The sequence below is a fragment of the Lytechinus variegatus genome, chromosome 2 (assembly GCF_018143015.1).
Source record: "Lytechinus variegatus isolate NC3 chromosome 2, Lvar_3.0, whole genome shotgun sequence".
In the NCBI taxonomy this organism is placed as follows: Eukaryota; Metazoa; Echinodermata; class Echinoidea; order Temnopleuroida; family Toxopneustidae; genus Lytechinus; species Lytechinus variegatus.
The window spans coordinates 77,040,440-77,068,395 of record NC_054741.1 but is presented as its reverse complement, the minus strand read 5'-3'; the positions used below and the strand labels follow the sequence as shown (position 1 = coordinate 77,068,395).

General features: G+C 34.7%; 1 protein-coding gene across 7 annotated transcripts; it reads right to left on the bottom strand.

Moving 5' to 3' along the window:
* Positions 1–54: 54 nt before the first annotated feature.
* Positions 55–27,857, bottom strand: LOC121409105 (EF-hand calcium-binding domain-containing protein 5-like). 7 transcript variants are annotated; one of them, XM_041600923.1, is made up of 23 exons: positions 27,755–27,857; positions 24,005–24,750; positions 23,092–23,312; positions 22,489–22,562; positions 21,788–22,043; positions 20,478–21,337; positions 18,229–18,526; positions 17,529–17,672; positions 16,838–17,055; positions 16,054–16,210; positions 15,507–15,652; positions 14,451–14,579; positions 13,965–14,137; positions 13,346–13,439; positions 12,273–12,314; positions 10,145–10,186; positions 7,977–8,111; positions 7,104–7,253; positions 4,868–4,971; positions 4,272–4,522; positions 3,031–3,260; positions 2,023–2,119; positions 55–1,229 (listed from the first exon to the last, which is right to left on the bottom strand). In XM_041600923.1, the coding sequence occupies exons 2-23, from the start codon at positions 24,715–24,717 to the stop codon at positions 1,048–1,050; spliced, it is 4,716 nt and encodes a 1,571-aa protein (XP_041456857.1). In that variant the 5' UTR covers positions 24,718–24,750; positions 27,755–27,857; the 3' UTR covers positions 55–1,047. The 7 variants fall into 7 exon arrangements, with proteins under 7 accessions (XP_041456857.1, XP_041456858.1, XP_041456863.1 ...); XM_041600924.1 differs by lacking the exon at positions 12,273–12,314 and adding an exon at positions 12,062–12,070; XM_041600929.1 differs by having other exon boundaries at positions 21,132–21,337.
* Positions 27,858–27,956: the final 99 nt, after the last annotated feature.

Below are 27,956 nucleotides of genomic sequence, written 5' to 3'. Positions count from 1 at the left end.
TGGCAGCTTAAAATATTTCTCATAACAGTACTTCAAACATCCCTTCACACTCTGATATTATAAAGCAGATTCATGTACACCTACACACCACATTTCATATTCATCCTGACCCATTTCAGATTTTAATAAGGATGTGATTGAATTTTTATAACACCAAATATATAGATATAACTGTAGCAGGATTTGAGCACAAAGAAATAAAAGTAGGGGGTAAAATGAATGGGAATTCAAGCAGCTGCATTTCCTGTGGATATAAAGTTACAAATACCAGAGAATTTTATTTAGATCACTTTATTATCAGTATTGTCTTGATTTTCAATAACATACATTCAATAATGATCTATTTCACTTATTTTATAGTATTCATTTTAATAACTTTGTATATTCTCAAACCATGACAATATGAAAGCTCTGTATCTTAACCCCCCCCCCCCCCTTTGCCAATGTCATGCATAAACATTATTACTATATTCTTCGCGTGAGCCATAGAATCAAATAAGTTCAGTAGAAATGCATATTTATAAAAGCATAAATAAAGTAATGTCAAATCATAAGATGTCTTATTCCAAACTAAACAATGCCTCAAATAAAGAGGCTAATAAGTTACACAAAGCAAAATGTATAATGTCCCTTAAATTACCCATGAAGATCTGCAATTTTTTTTTTGTTACTATTTCAGTGTCTATTTTGTTCTTCAGCTAACCTGAATCAAACCTCTGAACTTTTTTTCTTGACTTCATAATTTTCTGCTCCTCAATTCATGACATTGTAATTTCTGATCATAACAATTATCTTTTCAAAACTTAGGAAAGACTTTCTTAATGGTGAATATCACAAATTAAAATATCCATTTGCTGAAGAAAAAAACAAATTCCCCCACATACTGTATTTTTTTACTTTTTTTTATACATAGTAACTTTTGCAAATCTCCTTCAATTATCATAGCGTTATGCCAGTTTGATATCATTGTAAAGCTCAAATTCAAATTTCTGAATAAGAGTTTCTAAGCTTTTCATGTCCGCCTATGTATCCTAGATGAGGTGCAATCTACTGCTCGACAGTGCGGACCTCACCAGAGGCTGCTGTTCCAGGGGGTGGAGCCACACCAGGTGGTTTATGTCTGGTCATCTTACTGGTGTGTTCTAGGAGGGAGAGGCAGACAAATGCCCAGTTGTAAAGATTCTGGGCCGGTAGAGAACCATGCTTTGCCACCGCACCATGGGGTACATCTGCAGGTGCAACAAAAGGAAAAGAAAACATTGATGATATATTGTTCATATAACTAATCTCAGTCAATAAAAATAGAGACTTGGAGAACATTTCTTCCCCTATGCAACCCTCATACTAGGGAATAATCCACGTTTGAAGAATAAAGCGAAGGGGATCTCTATCTTGCTCACCTCATTATGTTGCAATTTATCTCAAAAAGAGTAAAAAAAGAGACTGCAGGCTTTTCAGGTAATACAACTTGAGTTCCATTCTTACATACTTGTAGTGGCAGAAGGGAGAAACTACATATTACAGTTAGCTACTAGCTTGTAAATTGTATTGTACTTGTATGTTATATCATGGAATACTCTACATACACTGTGTTATAGTCTATATACATGCACATTATTTGTGGATTTTTTTTTACTTTCATACATAATCCTATTATTTGTATTGTCATCATTATATATATGCATATACAAGAATTTCTACGAAGTCTACAAATCTGTTGCTCTCTTTGAATTTGGGGAAGGCTTGGCCTTGACTCATAAAAAAATAGCCATCTACCGAAGACAAACCTAATAGATTGAAAAGGATCTGCTGGATCCTGTAATATTAGACCAAGTGATTGATCATCCTGTTTTTTGTTTCTTTTTAAATAGATCATGAGCAATTATCATTGCAATCAATAATAGAAATTGGCCCAATAATCAAGTGCTAAACTTTTTGCTGCCAGACCCTGAACACTCACAACCAACTACAAAAGCTTTAATTATTGAAGTTCTAACAATAAAAGAATGTGTTCACACTTACCTTTAAGATGTCCAGAGATCATACCAACGATTCCAGGAATGTGTTCAGCAGTAGGATCAAACTCTTCAATCTTCTTGATCAGCTCAGGATTGACAAACTGAAAAGTGATTGCAGCAGATATTCAATATTTTTCTCTTCACTTTAAAACCATGGTGCAAATTTGATGCCAATTTTACTAATCTCTTATCTTTTTTACATGATAAGTTTACATTGAATGCTTGCATACACAATTAAAGAATAACTCATTAGAAAGTAAAGTTTCTACACATACATGTTTATTTGTGAAAGTAAAATCTCATCATAGAATCAAAGAAGCCTGTTTGACATATGTAGAGGTTTTCATTATGATAACAGATATTGTATAATGTGGCTGAAAATTGCTTCAACTTATAAATCCAATTATTCAACTCAAGAAGAAATCAGCAATCAAGGTAGAGTTTAATTCACAATGAGAATGTAAACAAAGATATAGATTGATGAGATATAAGAATTATCCGGAATAAAAATTGCCTATATTTACATAATAATAATAATTAACATTTATATAGCGCTTAATACAACAGTTTCTAAGCGCATTGGAAAGAGAAAAAAAGAAGTTGCAAAATACAGTGAGAGAGAACAGGAAATGGAATTAAGGACTGCTTAATGAGGTAAGATTTGAGGAGTGTTTTGAAAGATTCGACAGTGGATGCATTACGGATGGAGATGGGGAGATTGTTCCAGAGTTTAGGGGCAAGAGCAGAAAAAGCACGATCTCCATAACGGGTGAAAGTGCGGGGTCCTAGAGATAGTCGAAGGTGAGCAGTAGAAGAAGATCGGAGACGTTGAGTTGCAGAGGATGAGGGACAGAGAGAGATAAGATTTTGAAGGTAAGATGGGGCAAGACCATGGATGATTTTATAGACAAGGAGAAGGAGCTTGAAAATAATTCTATTATTATCTGAAGCCAATAACAACTTAAAAGCATTTATTTTGTAACCCGATATTGCCTCATAAATTCCTTCTTACCTGTTTGCATGTATTCCATGCATCCAGCTCCCCTTCCTCATACTTATCTCTGTAGAAGAGAGCCAAGACAGAGACAAGAATACTATGGATGACCTTAGGAGGATCCTTGTAGCTCTTGAGTTCAGCAAAGGCCTGAGCATTCAGCTTACTCACGGTGTTTCGCAAGTCAGTTAACATGATGCGATCAAACATGATGTCAATACGCGATTCATCACTCCCCTTCTCAGCCTCTGCATTGTATAGAGAAAATATGTTAAGAATTGAATATTTCATATCAATGCAAACATACACATATAGTTCAGTTTCTCTTATTAAAGGTCAAGTCCACATCAGAAAAATTTTGATTTAAATCAATAGAGAAAAATCAGATAAGCATAATGCTGAAAATTCATCAAAATCAGATGTAAAATAACAAAGTTATGGCATTTCAAAGTTTTGCTTATTTTTCACAAAATCGTTATATGCACAATTTAGTCACACGCAAATGAGAGAATCAATATGTCCCTCACTCACTATTTCTTCTGTTTTTTATTGTTTGAATTATACAATATTTCAATTTTTACATGTTTGACAGTAAGGATCAAGTTGACTGAACCATAAAATGTAAAACAATGGTAATTCCACATGTTCAGGGAGAAATAAAACTTTGTTTCAAAGGACAATGAGGAGAAAATAAGAATATTTCATGTTTCATATAATAAACTACAAAAGAAATAGTGAGTGATGTCATCAGTTCCCTCATTTGCATACCGACCAGAACGTGCATATAATTATTTTGTGAAATTAAGCAAAATTTTAAAATGCTATAACTTTCTTATTTTCCATCTGATTTTGATGAAATTTTCAGTGTTATGCTTGTTGGATTTTTCTCTTTTTATTTAAATTAACTTTTTGTTGGGGTGGACTTGTCCTTTAAAGAATTAGAGGGTTTGGATGGTGGGATGGATAACATGTTCTAAGCAAAGACTGTTATGTTGCAGCCAGTTCCACATTTCAAAATCTGAAATGGGGCACTAAACTGGATGGCACTAAAACTCATACACATGAATACTAGTTAGAACAGATAGGATAATACATACATGTATCTACTCTCCTTCACAACTCCACACAAAAAACTGAAAATCACATGAAAATCGACAGCCAGGTGGCAAAGACTTAACATTAAGCTCTATCAGCAAAGGCAACTGCCAAGCAAAAAGCTTTATGTAGAGGTGCACCAGTATGTCCAAACACCTACTCACCTAGGACGATCTTCCTGTCACCTCCTGCAGACTCCTGGGAGACTTCTTTATGAGCTGCCTGTAGGAGTTTGAGCATCCTCTGGACTTCCTTGTTCTCATGGCCAGGGAGTTGTTTCAGTTCACCAATGCTCAGGTCTACCAAGGCAACACAACGACCATCGGTATCTCTTAGAGGGAAGGCAAGATGACGCTGACCATAGGCATCAGCTGTCACTGTCTCAGAATTGTCCACCGTCTTGAAGAGATAGTCCCTGGATGGAAAAAATTCAATTCATCTTATAATTATTATTGGTTAAATTTTTATATCAAAGTTTAAATGTTTTAATCAAGACTCTGGCAATAAATGAATTCTTCGTTGCATACTATCAACAAAATGACTCCCCCATTCCAAGTTCTGAGATATAAATCACATTTAACTTCTAGACTACTAAAGACTTATCAAATCTTCATTCCAGTATTATGTTATTCTTATTTATACATTTATTTGATTTACTTCTCCTTTCCTCCTATATACCTAGGGCCAACATAGGTTCAGTTTATAGTACACCCCACAAACAGCTTTTCCATTATAGGGCAACGTTGTGAAGTATTTTTACCTGAAGAGGTTTTCTTTGCGCTCCAAGCGAGGGGGGCGGTCGTGAACTGTGATAGTTCCTTTCTTATCAGTGGTTATCATCCTACGTAGTACAAAATCATCAATCTGGAAACAAATCAAAGCAACGTAACAATTACATCTCTTGATAATAAACATGTCAAAGAAATAGCCTTCATTGAAAAGTGAGATAAGAAATTAGGCAAGTGTGACATTAATGAAAAGAGGAAATAGATATGATGAAATAACAATTAAATCAGGTAAGAATAGTACAATGCAGAATGGTTTCAGAAAACAATGAACAGATTAATGCATATATTGAATCAACCCAATGGAAACTAGCCAATAATGCTATACATTTGATAGGCAAAAGCTGATTTTACAATCTCTGTCTCCAACAGGTTACAATTTGGAGGAGCAAGCCTGCCAAGAAGCAAAGTGTCAACCATAATAATTTTTTTAAAAAGATATGACTTCAACCATTTTGATTGAGCAAGAGAGAGAATGGAAATAGCTGCAGCATAAATTAAAGCCTGCTTCACAATGACAGAGTTAAGATTTAAAGTGGATTAGTGAATAAGCTCCTACCTTTTTAGAGTCAGTTTCCATGAAGTGGAAGACATTTTTCTTTGTCTTACCAAGAATGCGAGGTCTACGCAATTCAAACTCCTTGATTAGTTAAAAACATGCAGAAAATATAAAGAGCAAACAGAACGAAGACATGCACATGATAAAGAAATTAACAAGGACAGTGTTAAAAGTGCAGGTGAATTAGAAATTGTCAATGAATACATGATACAGAAAGAGTACATAAAAGACAGCTATCTTTAAAGAATATTTGGCAGATGAAAAGAAAATTAGCACAATGAGGACATAATAAGCAGAATGATTTGTGTCACTGTTCAAATACTAAAAAAAAATCAAAAGATTGATACCTATCCAAGACACACGATTTATTAAAATCTACAATTTGACACATAAATACTTACAATATCAAAATCACTCCATTATATTTTTTCTTGGAGTATATTAATATCTTTGACAACTATACATCTACAACAAAAAAGCAGCCTTACACTATACATGACTGAAACATGGCATGCTAAATAATTAGAGTCATGCAGCTTACATCATGAATATGGAAATGCAGAATTGGAGCTAAAAAGGGAAGTGAAAGAAAAGTATTAGATTGATAAACAAAGACAGAAAATGATAATTATTTTTGCATGAAAACCTAATGGGAATCATTTGTCATGTTAGTATAACTTTCTTTAATAATAGGTGATTGAAATGAAAATACAACAATCACATGAACTATATAAAGAGAAATAATAATAAGTCTGAAAGAGGAATGATATTGGACCCTGTTGCACAAAACTAACTGCGATTAATGGCAAAACCAAAATGACAAGACTCAGCAGCCTATCAATACTAAAGTTTTCAAGGGAGTTACCATTATGCAAATTTTATGCAATTGGGCCCTGGATGAGACTTGGAAGTATAGCAAGATAAATTGAAAACCTTTTTGTTCAAAACCAAGTTAAGTATAGGAATGACTATACTTCATAAGGAGGTTCAAAGAATGATGACTTGATGGGGAAGGGTGATGAGAAAAATGTTATAAATTAACACTTTAATCAGAAAACAAATACCAATGTTAATGAATGCGTGTGAGGAAGTCTCATAAAGCCTTAGAACAAAGCAACACAGAAACGAAAAATAATCAGGCACTCAAAGTTTTTGTGTTTTTTTTTAAGTTGGTGTTCAAAGATAAAAGACTGTCTTGTATTCATATATCTGACAGAGTGTGTGTGTCAGGGGGGGGGGGGAGGATCCACAAAGAGTCAAGTGTCACTAAATATCTCACTTAAATTCCAAGTTGTATGCAATAGATAACTTATCACATTGTTCATATCATAATGTGGAATATCACCTATCCATTACCTATCATTATGTGAATTGGTGCTTACACATGACTTAAAGTGAAACAGCCTTTTTGTTTTGTGACTACACTTGCTATCAATGTAGGATTCAGGTAAAAAGTCTTTAAAAGTTTTTCCTTGATAGATATCATAGTCATTATTTTCTGTGCATATTGTTAGAGTGATTAAAAAACTTATAGTAGTAACTTTGAATCGCCTGTAAGGAAAAAAACTAAGATGATAGTAAGACAGTTTTAAAGAAAATTAGTACCATGATAGAAAATAATACTGACCAACAATACCAAAAGGAATACATACCTTATCATCAGGTTCAACCATAAATACATTGATCTCCTGGACATGAGGACTTCGTCTATGGATCCAGGAGACTGCACTCTCTGCGATACGTAGTGTCTTTCGTCTTACGTCAACGTACTGGTAGGCTGTTGCAAATGCCTTGGCCACACCCTGTTTCAAAGGAAAATAAAATATCTTTCAGACTTCTAGAGATACTACACCATAAATAACTTTCAACTACAGTATATCTGCGCTGATTTTTCTTTTATCCAAGTCATATTATTGATAAACGATTTACTAGTTAAGTCACTTATACATTCTGTGCAAGATCAGTACTAGTCATCTATCATCTATACACATTGAGGGTAGGGAATTATTTTTTAAAAATGACATGGATGAACTGATGAAGGGCCTGTGTGGATACCCAACATGTTTCATAGTATTAGGTTCTTTTATTGTTGAATCATCTATCCGAATTAAGGCAATTTTCAAAGGTATTGTCAACTCTTCAAGCCTGTGTATAGCTTTGGTAAAGGGTCAATAATGTGATTGATAATCGAATATCATCTAATATGACAGTCTTACTGAAGCGTAGAGACCGTTAGATATTTTTCCAACTGCAATTCTCTGAGAAAATTTCAAATATTCAAATCTTGGATATACAGCGCCCTCTCTCGGCGATGCTTGGTTTAAATTAAAAAAATTGGCATTCAAGCACTTATCTTATAAATTTAGTGATTAGATATCCAAAAGTTACAGACAAAGAACATATCTTGAAAGTTTCAGCCCATTCCATGATTTGGAATAGGATTTAATTGAAAGACAAAAACACACAGATATTTGCCCCCCCCCCCCCCTTTGGAAAATCCTTGGTATGCCACTGGTGGAACTCACCTGGAAGAAGCTGATTTCATGTGTGATGAAGATACTCTTATCATGAGGGTCATTCAATGTGTCTATCCCCATTAAACCAAAAACACGCTTCCGGAAATCTTTGAGTGGTATCACCAAGAATGATCCTTGTCGGTCCTACCAAAAGTGAATAAAACAATACATTGAACAAATAAATCAATGCATAGATATACATTTATAGAAAGCTTAATGAAAATACAAAATTCCTTTTACATAATCCTTAAAACTTTACTAGAGAATAGAAAATGATGACAAAATATATATATTTTTTTTCACTATCAATATTTTGATATTTGGAAAAGGTTTCATTATAAATGATGTACAACAATTATCAATAGGTATGATTCATCAAATTCCATCTAGATACTTGTTCATAATATAAATCTTCTCCTACGGTATTCCCTTTTTTCCGCTTTTAAAGCAAAACAAGTAGTATTTCTAATGTGAGGAATACAGATGACAATTAATTGCTCATGAATCTGACATTTCTAGCATACTAAATGGTCAGCAAATCAATTTTCAAATGTCCATACATCACCAATGCTTCTAATCTACCATAGAATTATGATATATTATTTACTGATAAAAAGAACACAGAGAAATAGTGACCAAACAAGTCAGATTTTACATGTAGTGTATAAATCAGATATGAAAAAAATAGGAAGCATTAAGAACAGCTTCATTAATCTAAAATAAGGATGTGCGCTTGAATTAATTGCAGACAATAAGGTGAATAACAGTTAGACTTTAAGGAAAGTGATAATTAGAACAGAAATGTGCATCAATACAACTTTAAGAACATACATAAAAACAAAAACACCAACAACATAAACACAATATTCTCAGATTAAAAATGAAATTAATTTACTTAAATCATATATATTGAAACTTAGAAAGTAGACACTCAAAATCTTGAGGATAACCACTTTACATTTAGTGTCATTTATATGGAGTTTGAAAGTAAAATAAAATACTACACTTGTTTTAGATTAAATATGTGATGCATTATTAATGTGAAATAAAGCTTAGTCTGAGAAAAATGAGTCACATGAAAAGCCCTAATCTAACAGCTGGAAACAACAGACTTCTGTAGAAAGCAGAGATTGAAACAAACTCATTCTTGGATAATATGGACACTTATATGCAGCACACCAAACTCTAATATAATCCTACACCCAGACTTCTATCAAAAGATCACTGAAATGCATGGATTCTAGCAGAACTCCAAAATATGAACACATTCATTGCAATAATGTAGATGAATGTGCTGCAGCAGGTGAAATCAGCATAATACACAGTTTTCAAACACCAATTTTCCTACTAGATGGTCTTAACACACCATGTTTTAAATTGTAACATAAGCAGCACTAAACATCAATCCTCTAATTGATGACACTTCCTGAACATATCATATCAAAAAGTACATTTAGCAGAGTTAGTGCAACAGAAAAAAAATGAATGCAGGCACGAAGACTTACAACATTTAGTTTTTAACCAGAAAATGACACAAAATGTCATCATCGTATCAATGAGCCTGACCAAATACACACACTCTATGAAACAAGTGCTAGAAAAACAAACCCAAAAAATTGTTCACTTAATGAAATGTGCTAGTAGATGGAACAAAAGCAATACAAGTGCCAATCCTAATCAGATTGCATAGGAATGTGCAGCGTGAAAATGAACTACATATAAAATAAAATAATTATGGCATAACTAATGAAGGAAATTCTGATATCTTGACAAGCCATAACTTATATACAGATGAAATATTTTCTCAGACATTCAATGGGTTTAAAAGCAATATACCCATTACATTTTAACTACATTGGTTATTCAATCACATTTTAATGGGATTTAGAATCTATATGTAAAAGTAATCTCCACATCCATCTCACTAACTTATTATACATGAATGTATCAAAAAATGGGAACTATAAATTTCACTGTATATTAACAAATGAGTTATCCTAATTTATGGCAAATTAAGTTTTAAAAAATATTGGTATCAATTGCTACTATGTTGGTAACAAGATATTCTATTTAGGGTTATACACACAAATAATGAAACAAAAACAACCAAGTGTTCCAAAGTTCAAGTGGAGAGTTCACTGCACACTAAGGGTTAGGTTGGCACTATAAACACTTACTCTGGCAGGATCATAATCATCGATCGATATCTTCTTGTATTTCTGAACGCGTGCAAAGGTGCAAAGTTTGCAATAATAAGAAACACAGGCCACAATACAATGTGAACTATATGACACATGTAGTCAACCCCACACAAGTCAAACTAGAATAAGTCTAGGTAAAATATGGTTGAGTCAAAGTAAATCTTGATCTCATCCATGTAAATTAAGTCTTGTACATGGCCTTATTGGCTGACCAAATATAGTTGACTGTATGCAAAGTTCACTGTATAACAAAGCAAAACTGCCTTACTTAATACAAATCATACATTAAGAACAAATTAGAAGGAACAGGAACAGATATATAACATAAGACAAATGACATGAAAAACATGTTCACTTTGGGGAAGAGGCTACTTCTTCTGGGAATTTTTCTGAGAAAATAAGAAAATTTATAATCACTCATGATGATTTTGATTTCATTCACTTTATATGACAATTTTGATTTCATTCACTATTAAAACATCTAATTTTTCAATGTGTGATAGCAAAATGAAGAAAAAAAAATAAATAAGGAAAAATCTGTAGTTTTTAATCACTAGACAAATGGAATCCTGAAACCCCTTTGCCACTTAGAAACTTAGATAGGACATTTATAAAGATTCTGGACCATCTTCTGGAAAAAAATTGATAAGACTAATTTCCACAATTATAATAAGGTATACACATGTGACCGATTTTAAACATAACATTGGATACATCCAACACTAAGTCTTGTTGCCACACACCAACAAAAACAACAATTACCAAAATCAAGAACTGTCCAATATAGCTGTGAGGCAAAACACCTACCACAAGACTAAAAAGCCTGCAACAACAAACTAGCAACACAGTGTACAACACAGATTTTGTACTAACACCAGCGGCTCTGATACAATTTCACTTAATTTCAAGTGTAGAGTATGAGCAACATGCCATGTCCATTATGACTATCCCAATAACACAATGCAGTAGGTGAGAGTGTTCCCTGAAATTAGGACAATCCTAGCATAAACCAAAGAAAGACCATGATATGAAAAATAATGACCTAAGAGCAGAATATTCCGAAACTGTAATCCATGTGTCGAAGAGTGAATAATTACATTTTATAGACAATGAGTGTCATGTAACAAAATAAATAGTGATTGATTATGGGTTTTATTTTCATGATTCATCATATACAATAACCAATGTGATTAAAATCAGCTCCATAATCAATTACTAAGCTTCATGTCACAGGGTTCAGATATAGAGCCAAACATTAATGCATTATCATCAGAGATCAATCCCCATTCAAAACCAACCTTGAGTATTTCATGGAGGACAATACTTATTTTGTTGAAAGTTTATTAGTATTTAGAAGTCCTTCTATCAAACTAATCAAGATAAATATTGATTGATTGATGTCTTAATAAGTACCGTATTCAAATGACCAAGAACACAAAGACTTATAGTTGACATGCATGTTGTATTTTTTTTTAAGAAAAGGAGGTATGAATATGAATGACTACTGATAATAGGTAACATGACACAAGACTACATAAAAATGATACAGGTATGACATACTACAATAGGTTCTACCACACAGGTATGGATTCAGCCAAATTAGGCACAATAGTTTTGAGAGGCAGACAATTGTTCATAAAACAATATGGCCCCTGAAATGGTACTGTGTCTAATGTGGCTAGATCCATGCCTGCTCCCACAAGCCATATGAATGTACAGTGCAAGACAGAATATTGCCAACCTCAACAGTAATCCAAAGAAAGAAAGAAGTCTTGACCTTTTAATAAAACCAGCATACCAACCCCAAATGAAACTATCAATTGCATGCCAAGAAAGAAAGTGAGATACAGGAAGATGAATGCAAATCATGCCAGTCAGAAAGAAATAACTTACTTCTGGTAACTAATTCAGAGAAACACAATAATGATAACAAATGAAGAAATTATAATAGTCATGCATTAAATGAAAAAGACGAGGGATTGATGATGTAATTGGAAGAAACTTAGAAATCATGCTGTTTATGTGAGTGGAAGTAATGATGATACAAGATTCACAAAATAAATGGGATGGACAAATTTTATTTCATTTCCATCCTTCGTGTTACCTCCTCGAGAAAAGATGGCTGAAAGTCTTCATCATCCCATTTCTAGATCGAACATTAAATGAATTGAAAGATACACTCATCATTCTAAGCTAAGAACTCTAACTACATGATATTAACTGGAGGACACATTCTTCACCAATAAAATTGATATAAAAATGGATGGATTTACTTTCAATAACAACTATTCAATAATATAAATTTCTACATATCAAAAGTGTGATGAGTATGTACATGAAACATGAGATAACATAGATCATGCACAAAAAAGTATTGTCTCATTAGCTGAGGTACAATCATTCCCAAATATAGTATTTTAAATTCAATTTGTGGCCCTCTTTAACCTCAAACTCAATAAAAATGTTCAAAATATATAATAGAATGTTAATTTTTTTTAAGATTTGCAAGACAGTTATCTTGGGGTACTAAAAGTGACATGGAGGGCAGGCATAACTAATATGATATACCTTTATCATTCTTACTTTAAAAATCACCTCTAAATTATATCTTTATTACATTAAATGAACACAGATACCAAGCCTCGGCATATGGTATCAGTTGGCGGCAGAGTGTAAGATCAACTTTTTCAGAGAATATTACATTTAAACACAGTGATTTTTTTTATCCATTTAATTAATGTACTCATTAATGGTAGGTTTAGTATGCTAAGAACAGCATTATGATGAGCTCAATTAATTAATGTTTAAATAACTTTTAAATCAACTTCGAGACTTCAAAGTACCATAATCCATTTGCATGTTTTTTGTACATGCTTAAATAAAATAATCATAGAAACTCTGTCACACAAAGGTTTGCGATCAAAAGCGATATAGTAATGACCAATCAAGATCAATGTTTGATGCGTTACTCTTCAACAACCCCACAATCAACCAATCATATTTGGTTTTAGGAATCATTGTCTGCAATAGATGATTTCAAAACTATTAACCAATCATATTTGGTTTTAGGAATCATTGACTGCAATAGTTGATTGCAAATTTTATTTAACAGTGCCGAAGTAATCCCTGCAATATGCCAATTTAAAGAGTTGATTCAATAGTAAAATATTGACTTACTTCATCAGCACGCTCAGGATTCCAGAACATTATATTACCATGGTTCTGTACCCGAGGGACATGAATAGGCTTGCCACTGTCTATAGATGAGAAACTGCATGATTGTAACAAGAGAATAGGAGGATGGTAGAGAGGGTGGGGGGAAGAAAGGAGGTAGGGGGTTGGTAGATAGATAGAAATGAACGTATGAACAAAACATTCAAAAACATTTCAAGCTTTACATTTTTATTTCTAATTGTAGTTTTTATTATATTTTATGATAAATACAGTTGGCAGAGAAATTTTCATTGTCATAAACTGTTATAGAAAACTATAAACAATGATCAAGAGATTAAATCAAGAAGATAAAACATCATTAAAAAAATTCATAAGAAAACTATATATTGCAATACACTGCAGAATGTATACATCAAACTGAAGATGTGGCAAAGATTATGGTAAAATCAAAATGTGTTTAAACACAACAAATATGCATTAATTCTTGCTTTTATCTACGGCGGTAATGCAATTTATCAGCAACAGCATTTGTCATGTCTGAACCACACTAACTCTGACTCTGTTTTTTTCAGATGAGAAAGTAAAAGATAAAAAAGGAAAGGAAATCTTCAGACTGGATTACCTGATCCCCTTCATATCTCTGAATAAGATCTTGTTAAGCATGAAGCCAGCATCATCGGGTGTGGCAGCCACATAACGGAGGCAGGTCAGACCACGCCCAGGAGTGATATCATTCCTCTCTAACAGACCAATGTTAGCACTGATACGCTTCCCTCGCCCATGCTGATCAGCATCCTAGGATGGAAAAGACATTGTTTGAAAATTTATTACAAATATATATATATTTCATGTGGTGGAGGGCTGCCCAATATAATATTGCATCATGGTATTACTCTTCGCATCATACAAAAAAATACAATAAACTTTTAATGATTGGTATCTCTACAACAGAAAAAGAACATTTCTATGATTCAATGAAATCACTAATACCTTAATTTCCTGGAATTAAAAAGGAGAGCATTAAATTGCAATCTTTGGTCTTATTAATGCGTTGCATAATGAATGCCTCCACAGTTTTCTTTTCCCTGCAGAGAATGCTTTATCTTACCTTGTATAATGAGTTGAAGACACTCTTATAGACAGGTTGCATGCTACCAGCACTCGTCTCAGCTGCCTGGATGATTGAAGCTAACCATTTCTTTCTGGCTTGACCTCGGATCCTCTCCTCATATGACCTCTGACAGGATACAGTAAAATTGTAACATAGTGACAGTTCATAATCAAAGGAAATGAAAATTATCAAAATTATTCTAACACTCAACATACAAATTTTCACCATTTTATCATCAGATGAGATGCAGAATTAATTTGTTTGTGTCATCTACATTATTTTTGAGACTTGACAGAAGGGTTTATGAAAAAGAACATTTTCTAAGATAACAAGACCTTTTTATCTGAAACTGAGGAAATTAGGAGGAACTTGTATAATCACATTTCATGCAAGCACCGGTTCATCACATTTCACAAAACCGTGCACTTATTATTGGACCTTTCTCATTGTACATGCTCTCCATCTGAAATAAAAATAGACCTCCTGAAATGTCATGTCAGTCCATTGATCCTGATGTAGACGGTTTTGAAGCACCAGTGACAGGATAGTCAGAGAAAAAAATTGTCAAAATCAACAACCTACTTAAATATGAAGAATCCAGGAAGAGAACAAATACATAATTTTCAATAAATTGATTTTTCATTCACTTAATAAATGTTCTCTTTTCATCCAATTACCTAGTCAGTAAAATTGGATATGATACCTCCAAGATTCTGAACTCAGGTTTAAATTAAACCCTGGTTTAAAGTTGTGGTTTAACTATGGGAATCCAATTGGAGCACAAATCCCTAACAGTAAACATTCAATTTATTAACTCCTATGACACCCAAATTGTTCATAATTGTCTGAAAATGACAACTAAACTATTTTTCTTCATTACGAGAGCAAAAGGAAACAAAATAGTGAACATAAGAAATATACAATATAAACAGAATTTTTGAATTTTTGGCTCCCTATAATATTAGCACAGAATTAGACCATGGTCTAAGTTAAACCAGACTTCAAAATATGGGCCAAAGTGTTTAGACAAGGGATTTGAACGGTATAACTTACCTCCACACTTGTCATAAGGAAATCAATGAGTGGATCAAAATTGTCTGGACCCCCTGGTAGAAGAGAACAAACTGCCTCAATGTAAGCTTTGAATTCTGGCTTGCTAAGACGGTTGTCTAGCTCCTCCTTCTCCAGCTTCTGCTTGGCTGAAAAAAAAAATTAACTTTGAAAAGTCATCACATTGAATTCGATCTGTACTGTACAATCAATACTTTCTATTGAGGTACAATTTTTTTCTATATGTACACTGCTGAAAATGTTAGGTGCGATTACAGTATTCCTCAAGGAAAAGCTAGAAAAACGTAAATCAAGACAATGCCTAAGATCACTAGCAAGCCCTCATCATCAGCTTCCTCAATTAAATTAATATGATAATTTCCTAATTGTCTAACTATATTAAAGTAGACATGCTGTACTTGTTTTAGATGAATCAGAGATAAACCTTATATATATCCATAGAAATGTTTCATTAAATGTATTATCAGTGAAAATTTGACTCGGCAAATTAGAACAGAAATTGTGTAGAGGTCCCCCAAACGTGACATACCTTTAGCCATGATTCTGGATTCCATGTTGTCTTTGAACTTAGCCATGATAGAATGAAATTCCTCAAGATCAAGGTAACCTGATCCATCATTATCCCACTTGTCAAAGAGCTGATCCACCATTTGACGTCGTTTGGCAGACTGTGCCTCCCGTCTTGCCTAAGGACATAATGAATTAACAGTAAAATTAAGGTCAATCAATGGTTTGGATAAATTAGATGTTTTCTACTTCCATGTAATTGACCTACTTACTTACTTCTTTTTAAAAATGCCTTTAGATTTGTGATACATCTGTGACACAAAAACTTGTTATGCTCTTACAGAAATCAGCTACACCCTGTATTGTGCCCGTGCATCACAGATATTGCATTGCAAATTTAATGCTGGCAAATAATAATTGCATATTCAGTGCATTCAATGATTTTAAAATAGGATAAGCAAAATATGAGGAGTGCTATTTAAGTAAAATACACTTTTTATTTGAGAAGGGAAGGAAGAAGTGCTGGACAGCTTACACATCAACAGTATTTTCAAGCAAAATTAAAGACTGATTCAGATCTAAAATACTTATACTGCTAATTATAAAAATGTAAATTTTCTTTGAAGCATCGTTTTACAAAGCACAGTAACAGAAAACTCATAACATGAAAATTACATAACCAGTGTTTCATCTCAATTATCTACTGGAACCCTGTAAATACAAATTAGTCCACTCACAAATAATACAATATTACACAAAATCAATTGTCTGATATAAAATCAGAGAGAATTTATGAAATTACAAACCTGTTGTAATCGAAGGAATTTCTCCTGTTCAGTCTCAACATAGCCATCTGTAATGAACTTCACTAGGGCATCAACAACATACTGAGGAGAATCTTCACCTAGGAATAATTCTACCAGTTGGACAAACTGGGATGAGTTGAGAGCACTCTCATCAAAAGCACTGCCTGACCTTGAACCACTGCGGACAGTTGGGGTCTTCACTGGAGTCTTGGGGCGGTCTGTTTGTTTAGAATATGGAAAATTTATTCCTTGTTATTTATTCATTTGAACCGATTAATAAAAGAACAGAAGAGAGCTAATTTCATTAATATCTCGATGCAAAATAATCATAATACAAAAATTCAAAAAAAGTTTGAACAGAAACATTGAGTGTCATGTTTTTAAATTGTATCTAGTGTATGGCAACTAAAACATAATTTCTTGGAGGGGACAAGATGAAACAAGGGGTTAAGAAAACTTGATTTGACAGTATGAAAGCCACTGAGCCATCTTGGGGAAAACATTCTTCTGAGACTGAGTTTTATTCTCATATGTTAGCCTGTCTACTACTGAGATGTCATACATGTACACACCATAGGTCTAATACTAGGGAAACCATAGAGAACTGTCCATATTCAAATGATTAAGAAGACTCTGAATATTCAAGTATTGAATAGGTCCTTCACACTTCAAACATAATTCCTCATCTCACCTTCACTATCTGCCTTCTCCTCTTTGAGCTTGATAGCATCTTCATGGAATGACACACTAGTAGAACGACCTGTCAATGTATTGGCTGTTGTGGGTTGTAGAGTAGCTCTATCTTTTGCTGATGTGAGCTCATCCAATTTGTCTTCTGCAAAAGGAAAGAATAATGTTGCTCTTCTCATTAGTTTCACATAAACATGTGCAATGAATAGACATGTTGAGCAATATCTTTTGCAAGTGTATTACTGTATTTCCATTTCACTGTCAGGAGACTGATCAATCTTCAATGGTAAGTTGTAGATCTCTGTACTTGATTCATCCAAATATGATTTTTAAAAAAGATCTTTCACTACATCTATGCATCTTTTCAATACTCAAGAATACTTTAGACCCAACTCCTCAATCCCTTTCCAATCATCATTTACTTGTTATATTATTATTTTCATCACATTACCTCATCAATATTATCCCCATGATGCAGAAGAAAAACAAAATAGTGGACATCCATTAAACACAAAGCAAAGTAGGAAAATGTTGCATCATGAAACTATACTACATGGAAATATTCAAAACTGTGTAAAAAATATATGTTTAACTCCTGACACTTGATGTAAACCACTGTGTAAAGGGCTCTGATACAATTAAAACAATTGTGAATGACTCACAAATTTTCTTAAGAATTTTACTTTACAATATTAATTTACCACCAGCTTGGGTCTCCTCAGCACCTGGAGCAGCCTGATCCCTTGTTCCTTCTTCAGTCTTTTCCTTTTCACCTCCTGCAATCTCTGCAGGTACAGCATCTCCAGACATTGTCTCTCCAGGTGTGACTTCTGGAGCTGTCACCTCTGCTGCTGTTGCCCCTTCATCTGTTGAAGTTGGTTCTTGCTCTTTGGACTGTGGTTCTGCAGTTTCTGCTGTGCCCTCAGCAGTCTCTGCTACAGGTGCAGCAGGATCCTCTGATTTGACAGGCTCTGCAGTCTTCTCAGCTTGTTCTGATTCCTGATAGGATACCAAGATGATGCAGAAGGTTACCATGGCTTCTTATAATACAGCAATATACCAGTAACAGTATACTAGTATAGCAAGTCCGACATCTTATATACCATACTTAAGGAATGACTTATACAGTATCATGTATGCAGCAAAATTTACATTTGACATTCTTTGGATGAACAAATACACAATGATAATTTTCATTTTTTTAAGTAAAATTCTAATACTCCATTTTAAAGTTGCCAAGCCAAAATGCTCTACAAATTACAAAAGGTGGGTCACAAAATAGGCAAGTTCAAGAGATAGTTTACTTCAAGTTATGTAATACTGAGTACATTTATTGTAACATTAACAAAAGGCATTGATTGACTCAGCAAATGTCTTTTTTTTTCCTGATATAGGATCAAATATGGACACGTAAGTGCCTGTTGATTAGATGGTAAGCGGTGATTAAATAAAGGATGCACAAGCATTTAATGCATTATTTTATGAGATAGGGATGCAAGCATTGTAAAATGTAGGCCTACATCTATTTAAAAGTATTTCAAAATGTTAGGTTAAGATTTGAGCTGATTATATTATGAAGGATATAAACCTGTGCAAACATATGAAATGATATAATTTGGGCATGCATTCAGGAAAGCTAAGAGAAAACATAAAAAAAATCACCTTCATTTTAATGAAGACTAGCCAAAAGAATTTGCCTAAATGCACCCCCAGTATTTTTCCAAAATATGTCACCACCCAAATAGACTTTTATGTCATCTTTATTATCACTTTTACTGATTAAAATCAACTAATTTCATGTAGTTATGATGGGCCAAATATATCCATAGTATACACTACAAATATGTAATTTTTTTTCTTAACCAATCAAATTCATATGAAAACATGCTGATACTGATTGTACCTTTGATCTGAATTCCACTTCAACCAAAAATTAGGAGCTCAAGGGGCTATATTCATCAGTTTGGATCAAACTATTTAAATTTCATGCATAAATTAGCATAAAATATTAATCAGAATAAACTTAAATAATTCTACAATAATCTGAATTAAATGTATTTGCACACTGTGTCATGGATGACATGCATGCTGTTTGGAGGAATGATTACGAGTTCAACAGCAAAGGTATTAATCCAACTTGCTTTGCTTGTCCGCCATGGACAATGGAATCGAGTGGAATGTTAAAGGCTTGCTGGGGAAGTTTTATAATGAAGTTTTATAATTTCTCGCTTTGATCCATTCAATAAGATCACAGATTCTTCAGGTCTCCCTTATACAAGTTCAGTGTTAGCAGCAAATGATATAGTCCTGAAACTGATTAATTATAGATTCAAACTACATGTATCTGCATGTGTGCTAGTTCATTTGACATTTTAATCCATATCTCTGGTGAATTTCAGTCAGTGTCTGAAATTTAAAGTATTTTGTATTTGCCACCTTTGACTGCCTACTAAATTGAACCACGTAAAATCTAAGCAATCTCAGCAATTAACGTGTGTCTCATTGGTTTTATACATGAATCAATAACCAGGATTCATTTCCTTATCTATGCACATGATTAATATTTTGTTTGTTAATCTGTGTATGAATTTAAAGGCAAGAAGTATTTTTATGAAAGAAGTCGATGTGTAAAAACATTAGTTGTTTCATAATTACCCCTTATTTTTTCTAAATTAATTAAACACTTACCAACATAAATGCAAACATATTTCCACACACATACCATTGCGGACATGATAGTTCAAATAAGAAGAGAAAAAGAGAAAGTGAAGAGTTTTCAGTTAATGACAGAGCAGTAATAGAACCATTTCTATATGCACACGCAAAGAAAAGCAAGTGTTACCACACATAAAAATAGTGTTTGATTATTAAAGATAGTGCAACACAGCAAAGTCAGGTGGTGGAATAGCAAATTTACACAGCAATCTGTGACATTATAAGGTGCATTCACCTCCACCGGTTTCTGTGCATCATCTGGCACAAGATTCTCCTGGATGACAGTTTCTGTTGCCATGAGAACCTCATCACCTCCACCATCCTTCATCTTTTCTTCTTCAGCGGATGATGCTTCTTCTGCTCGAGGGGTGTCCTCCTTAGCTGTCACTTCTGTTGCTTCTTCAGGTTTTGTTGTTTCTTTGCCTTCTGTAGTTTCTACCGGTTTGTCATCACTTCCTGTGCCTGCTCCACTTGCACTCTCCTCCTTGGCTGGTTCTGATTCTACCTGCTGCTCAGCAGAGTCTTGAGTCTCTGAATCTTTGTTTTCCTCCACCCTAGTGTTTGTGTCATCGGCTGTTTCCTTGTTGCTATTATCTGTTGCCTCTTTGGCATTGTTTTCATCTACAAGTGTTGCCTCTCCCTCTTTCGTATCCTCTCCTCCCTCCTTTTCAACACTCTCTTTACTACCCTCATCACCCGTTGCCACACCTTCCCCATTCACTGTTGCATCCATCTCACTAGGTGCCACACCCTCTCCACTAGGTGCCACACCCTCTCCACCAGGTGCCACACCCTCTCCACCAGTTGTCACACCCTCTCCACCAGGTGCCACACCCTCAGACTTTGACCCCTCCCCTTCACCAACAGTAGGACCATCATCTTGTTTTACCTCATCCTTTATCCCCTCTTCTGGAGCTTCTCCCCCATCAACTACTGGAGCCGCCCCAACCTCCCCCGTCGTCTCCTCCTGAACAGTTCCTTCTGAAGGTGCAGTAGGCTCAGATTCCTTCATGCTGCTCTTTACAGAGGAGATGGAGCTCCCTTCGGAGATAAGACTCTCTGTATCATCAGTCTCAGTGAGCTCTATCACAGGCCCTGGTTGAAAACAATTGAAAATTATAATCACTATAAAAGAAATGTCAGTTTGATACCAATCAATTTTCCACATTTCCAAAGAGCAGTCTCACTTGGCAGCACAATGATGCTACTAAAAAATATTGTATTATGCTAGCATCACATATCATTAAAAAAAATTTACATGGAAAAAAAATGTTACAAGCTCAAGATCCCAGTGGTATAAAACTATAAACCGGCATGCAAATGTATCATCCAAGATGAAAAACTTTATTTTGTCACACTACTCTTCTTTAAATTATAAAATACAAATGATTCTGGTTTGGTTAGGAAGATAATTCAGAAAGTAATGAAATATGAAAATGATTTATAATGCCAACAAGAAACAGAAATGGATATTGGTGACAGATACTAAACAATGTAATATTCAAAAGAATAAGTACATTACAAAGTGAAGGATGACTTTCTTACATTTTCTTGGATTTCTCAAATGACGCTTGAGGGACCAAGGCACATTCTCCCAAAAGTTCTCAAAGAGTCCCAGTACTCTATGTCTATTTAAAATACCCACGTCAGCATGGTCGATATCACTGAAGAGTGACATAAGAATGTCCCGTCTTGCCTCAAGCACAGCAGCATGTCTATAGGCCAAGGCACACTGCGCCATGTGACCCATAAGTGCATCATAAAGTTCTGGGGCCAACTTCAGGACATAGTTTTTGAGATACTACAAAGGAAAGTTTGAAAAGAAAGCAGTGAATTAAAGTATGCCATAATCATTTTAATTAGGTCAGAAAACATATTTTTCTTTGATTGTGTAAAAGAAAAAAAAATTCTCTAAGTTATCATTTGCAATAGAGCAGACCCATCATATCTGGGTAATTCATATGCCTGTAAGTCTGGCTGTCAGTAACAAGTTTCAAAGAATAAACTGTGGTACATTTGGATCACTGAGGTAAAACAGGTGAGAAAGTCATTCTGAGCCAAACACCATCCATACTTCTGAACCCAGCTCAATGTTGGAGTTTGGTTCAGCAGGCATTTTCAAATCAACACCATACGAAGTCACCCATTATACTCCAAATCTTTATACCTTTTAAGACACTTTCATGAAAATGGACATACAGATAAGGGTTAGTGTTGTAAGAAAACTAAGTCATAAATAGTTTTACCTGTGCAAAATCTTCCTCATTAAACTGCTCTTCACTTGCATCTAATTTCTCAAGTTCTGTGAGGAAGCTGGACGCTGTATGAGGGAAAATGAAATTGATATCAATAATCTTATGACCTACATTTACCAAAAGCATAGAAGCTATAGAATATGTTAGTATTGAGCATTGATAATGATTTACTGATATGAATACTTTCTTATATTTTCAAAATTTTTCCTTAAATTATAATTAAAATATTAAATGTATTTCAAATCTTGGTAATCCTAATATATCAATTTAATGTTTGAAAATGATGTACCAAATATAATAGCAAATACATTCATATTAATTACTCTCCTTTATTAGAGAATATTTCTTCATATTACAATATATATTCGAGTATTTTGGACAGAAAGCTCTCCAATTTTTATTCCGATTGCATGAAAGGAATTGGTAAAATATTTGTAATGATAATAATCAAACAATGCATCTCTTCTTGACAAAAAAGTAAGAAAGAAAAAAGAAAGACAATCAGAATAAATATTTAAAGAGTAACTGTCTTGCATAAAGGCTTAAAACATTAAAGCTTGGCAGACTTCTTCGACTTTAAAAATATTTTGTCACCTTTCTTGAATTCTTCTGGCAAGTTTTCTAGGACTTCTTTGAAGGATGTTAATGAATTTTGAATAGCCCTCTGCTCTACCAAGCCTTCCGGATCAAGGAGCCAATCTTTGTAGTGCCTGCGAATATGAGCAGATCTACGACTCTTTTCCTGTGTCTTCAAGGCTTCTGTACGTTCTATGTGCTCCCGCTTCCTCCTGGTTTCTGCTTTGACTCTAGCAAGCCTGGTAAAAAACAGTTCAATAAGATAAAACAAAGAATAACAAAGAATGTTGATGGTAAGTAAACCTTACTTTTGACTGATGGTCATACATGTGGCTCCATGATTACTACTGAGGAAATACATGTATTTCATAAAAGCATCTTGCCAGTGATTTTCAGACAAAATTTACCCTCGGCCATTCAGGTGCAAGGTTTTCAGTAGCTTAAAACAGTTGTGAGTGAAAATCACAAGATTTTTTAATAAACGCTCTCTAGTGTATGAAGTATCTGACATGAAATTTACCTCATAACCAATTAAATGTTTAACAGATAAAGAGGGAAACATTTCTCCAAATACATACACAAGGTAGCACAACAAAATCCTAGTTTTCCTTGAATACTAGTAATTCTGAGATATTTGACCATGTTATAAAATTGTAGAAATCATATTTTACACAACTGGATCTAGCTTTCATTGAGATTGCAACTACATATTAATCAGCAAATATCAAATTCTAGTTTCCATGAACTCAGCAGATCATATCTTTGGAGTTACCATCATGATATGGTGCTTACATTAAAATTTACTCCAATGAAACTTATAGTTGTGATTTGTTGTGTTTCTTTAAACAATTCTTCTTAAATCATTCAGATCAGGCTTCTTAGTCATTTATTTTCTGGTAGTAAAGAAGAAATGTTAGAGAAAACTACTAACCTATTGTCTTCAAATGAAAAGACAAATTGCTTGAGTTCATCTGTGACTTCTTGCATTCCCCTGATATATGGTGAAGCTTCTGGGAAATTGCTGTAACGAGGATTGTTCCTCATCAGGTATTGTGCCAAATAGTTCAGAGGATTGAAATTTGGATTTGCCTCATTTTTCTCTGTCAGATCTCTCCTCTCGGCCTCCATGAGCAACTTTTCAATGCCTAAGATAAGTGTTGGCAGCAGTTTATCCAATAAATAAGCCCTAGCGTCCACAGTTAATTCATTTTTGTTGAGCCATTCAACAGCCAAGGTATCGATGGGAATACGACGGGCAAGTCTCTTCTTTTCTTCCTTGATATCCTTCACACGTTGCTTCTTGGATTCTCGTCTCTCCTTGAAGCGCTCTATCACCTTTTGCTCATGGAAACGCTTCCATCTCCTCACGGCTGTTTTGACGATCGGACTCAAGTACTCATTTAAATCTTTCTTTTCCCTCAAGGACCGTACAGAAGGAGGTCTCTCCGAGGACGATGGAGTAGACCTGGCATTGGAAGTTGGACGGTGACTGGGTACATATTTAATTCTTCCTGAACTGTGTCTGCTGTGAGCACCCTCGGTGAATCCTACCCTTGATGATGACCTAGAACCTGACTGAGAGGGTGGGCGGGGTTCAATGAAGCTTCGGCTACCAGCAGGACTAACTGCCTGGACTTCTGCCATTTTGTTTCACTGCTCAATCTTATATTTCCTTTCCTGGATGTAAAGAGAAAATAAGAAATTATTGTATCTCAAGTCCCAACTAAGACAGATCTGAGTAAAAAGTTTGCCAACATGTTTTTCCACCAAAATGTATACGATCATGCTCTCTCTCTAGCTCTCTCCCCAACGAGACGGGTTACCTGTGCATGTGCGCGAAATTATCTCAGCAAGAATGTGGGACAATCAATCCTATCTCCATGCTGAAATCAATTTTAGTCAGTAATACCAAATGCTATACTGCACCTAGTCACTGGTACTTTGCTAAATGTGTGTACATGCCCCAAGTTCCAAGCACTCAATTCCCTGCTGAAACAGTCAAGGAAATTTGCATAATTTTCCCACCAATTTTGCCACAATCATTCACATTCAGATTCGCCCCTTTCGTTAACCGCTCACATCAACTTGTGTTCGTCAAAGGTTCAAAGTTTGTTGACCTCATAATTTTTCTTATTGTGTTCATTGTGTTGAACTCTCTCTCCCCCTCTCTTCTTTAACGACCCTACATGCCTTGTTTTCTCCCTCTTGTGAATCTCCACTTGTTGTCTACCCCCCCTTGACTTCTTATTCCCCGCCTCTTTCTTTCTTGATTTTGTTTTTCTTCATCTCCACAGCCCCTTAATTTCCCATTCTCTCTTTCCAATTGGCCATCCTCTCCCCTTCACCACTCCTCTTTTGGCTCTCCCCCTCTGTTACTACAAACAATTAACATCCTCTTCTTTTCCAAGTCTTGAACTTCCCATCTTTTTTCTTTTTCTCTCTTCTCTTGTCCTGGTCAGACATCAATTCTCTTTATCTCATTTAATAACATCAATACTTCTATCTTTCACACATGCCAAAATTGAGTTGATCATAATCGTTATCATCATCACGCCACCATTCCATCACAAATTTAAATTCTGATCGATCCAATAGTTTATTCAAATTTTCATTCTATTCATGACCGCACATGCACAAAAAGGATACAACACCCATCACAAATCACATTAATATTTCCAGCATTTTCTTCCTTCCATTCGCAATCGATTCACAGATCGGTTTCAAACTAAAGCAAGAGGTAATTTTTTTTTCCTGTTAACATTTTTTTTTCTTTATTTTGGCGGGGGAGAGGGTTCAGACGACCTTTATAGTATTCATAAAAATCAAACTGATAATAGGCCTACATACAGTCGTAGATATAAGATTATTATAAAGAATTCGCAACCCCCCAAAAAAGTTAATAAATAAAAACTAAGTGGAAATCCAATTGAAACAAGTGCAGCAAATTGCTTATTTGTCCGAGAAAAAAGACTAGCATACAGAAGACAAAAGTGTTAATCCCTGAGGTTTGTCTGTCAATGCCCCAAGGTTGATACTTTGATGAAGCCTGCATTACACCAAGTGGTCAAAAGGCAGGCTAGGGAGTGTTTCAAAAAAGAGTTTTGTCAGTGATTTTGTGTTTCAAAAAAGAGTTTTGTCAGTGATTTTGTTTGTTTACAGAGGGATGTTATAAGCTATGGCAAACCCTTGCATGCGATTGGCGGAAAGCAAATCTGATGTTGCAAACCACCGAAAAACTCCTTGTGAAACGCTCCCCGTCTCGATTGACTTTGTTTGTGCACTGTAGCTGTGTACAGAAGTGCATGGAGCCGACTAGACCAAAAGCTTCGGTCTCTGTTATATTGGTTATCCTACTGAACTATGTTGGCTCCACTCACCAATTACAGAGACCGAAGTTCTATCTTGATCTGTATATGAACTCAATGGCCATATGTTTATGTATTAAGTTCGGATAAACCAGGGAAGTGGGAGTTGCGGGACAGCCGAAATAAGTCACTGTTTTTTTCCTTTTATGATTAATTTTCCCCGTTTTTTGGTGCATTTCAGGCCAAATGGAATAATAATCTTTATTTTGGTCCAGTTCTTTTTATATATTTTTATGATATAACGACAAAAATCGATAAGCCCCTTAGGGGAATTTTGCATTGTTAACCCCCTAATGGTGGCTGCACAATCGCGAGCCGTCTGTGTACGAGGAGATATAAAATGAATTTTAAAATGTTTAAAAACTCCTCAAAACAGACAGCTGCCAGCACTCACATGTATTGCGAAGTTAGTATTAGTATAGTCTAACTGAAAGCTGGGCTGCCAGCTGTCTAGGAGCCGACATGCACCCCGTAGCGGCGGTGAGGACGAGGCCATAGTTATGCAGTAACGGAGCGCAGACATCAATCATCAGACAACTCGCTCCGGATTTGCATGTACACGATCCTATGCAGCTGTCGGCCAGAGTTGGACAGAAGCATGAGAGGGGATGAAATCACAAAATTTTTCAAGAAAAAGAATCAGTGAGTACCGATTTTACATATAGGCGCCTAGGCCTAATCAATAAATAAAAGAAAAAGTTGGACTTGAATTTATTTTAGGCCCTAATTTAGAGGACTTGGCTAGTATAAAGGCGATACCCACACCCATTTTGATTTGGTTATTTAACACGTAATTGAATAGGCGTCTTGCCTAGCCCTAGGCTAGAGTGCCAATTTGTTCAATCTGAAATAATGACCGTCCAAGCCACAACTTAAGCCAAACTTCCAAAGGGTTTTTCCGAGAAAATCTTAATTCTTTCAGTTTCACATTTTCAGGAGTTTTTGGCACACATCACACTTGTCTTTCTCATATTAGAATTTAAAAAACATCATCAACCTAAAATTTTTGTGGAATAAGAATAATTACTGCTTAATCTTAAATTAAAGTTTTAATTTAAGATTATCATAATCATGATAATGCGCAGACATGATGGCTCCCTGCACAATGTCAATGTTCCCTACGCAAACATAAATGAACGGGACTATAAAATAAACTGTTCCAACTGCAAAAGAAATGGCGAGAGTCAGAAGAAAAAAAACTATCGAAAAACACAAAAACAGGCATTAAAATAATTAGAATTTATGGGTACGAATGAAGTAATAACGTATATGCTTAAAATTTTAAACAATATGTACAAATTCATGATTTACGATACCTTTTTGCTCTGCTCCTTGACTTCCAAAAGTTGATAAACTGTGCGTTGCTATGGTACATAGATTTTCAACAACCGCCCTCTAGAGTATAATACATTATAGTCAGGCAAGATCATGCAAGTCGGCCAATTTATGGAAGCAGGAGACCGTCATCAACACGGATATACGTCGTGTCGTAATTCAATTTACTACACGACGTAAATA

Bases quoted from the DNA above. Each gene is read 5' to 3' on its own strand.
- LOC121409105 (XM_041600923.1), bottom strand. From the start codon at position 24,717: ATGGCAGAAGTCCAGGCAGTTAGTCCTGCTGGTAGCCGAAGCTTCATT. The intron at 14,580-15,506 runs GTAAGTTATACC...GTATCCTGTCAG, and splicing joins TCCTTATGACAAGTGTGGAG to AGGTCATATGAGGAGAGGAT. The intron at 8,112-10,144 runs GTAAGTGTTTAT...CACTTTTGGTAG, and splicing joins ATGATTATGATCCTGCCAGA to GACCGACAAGGATCATTCTT.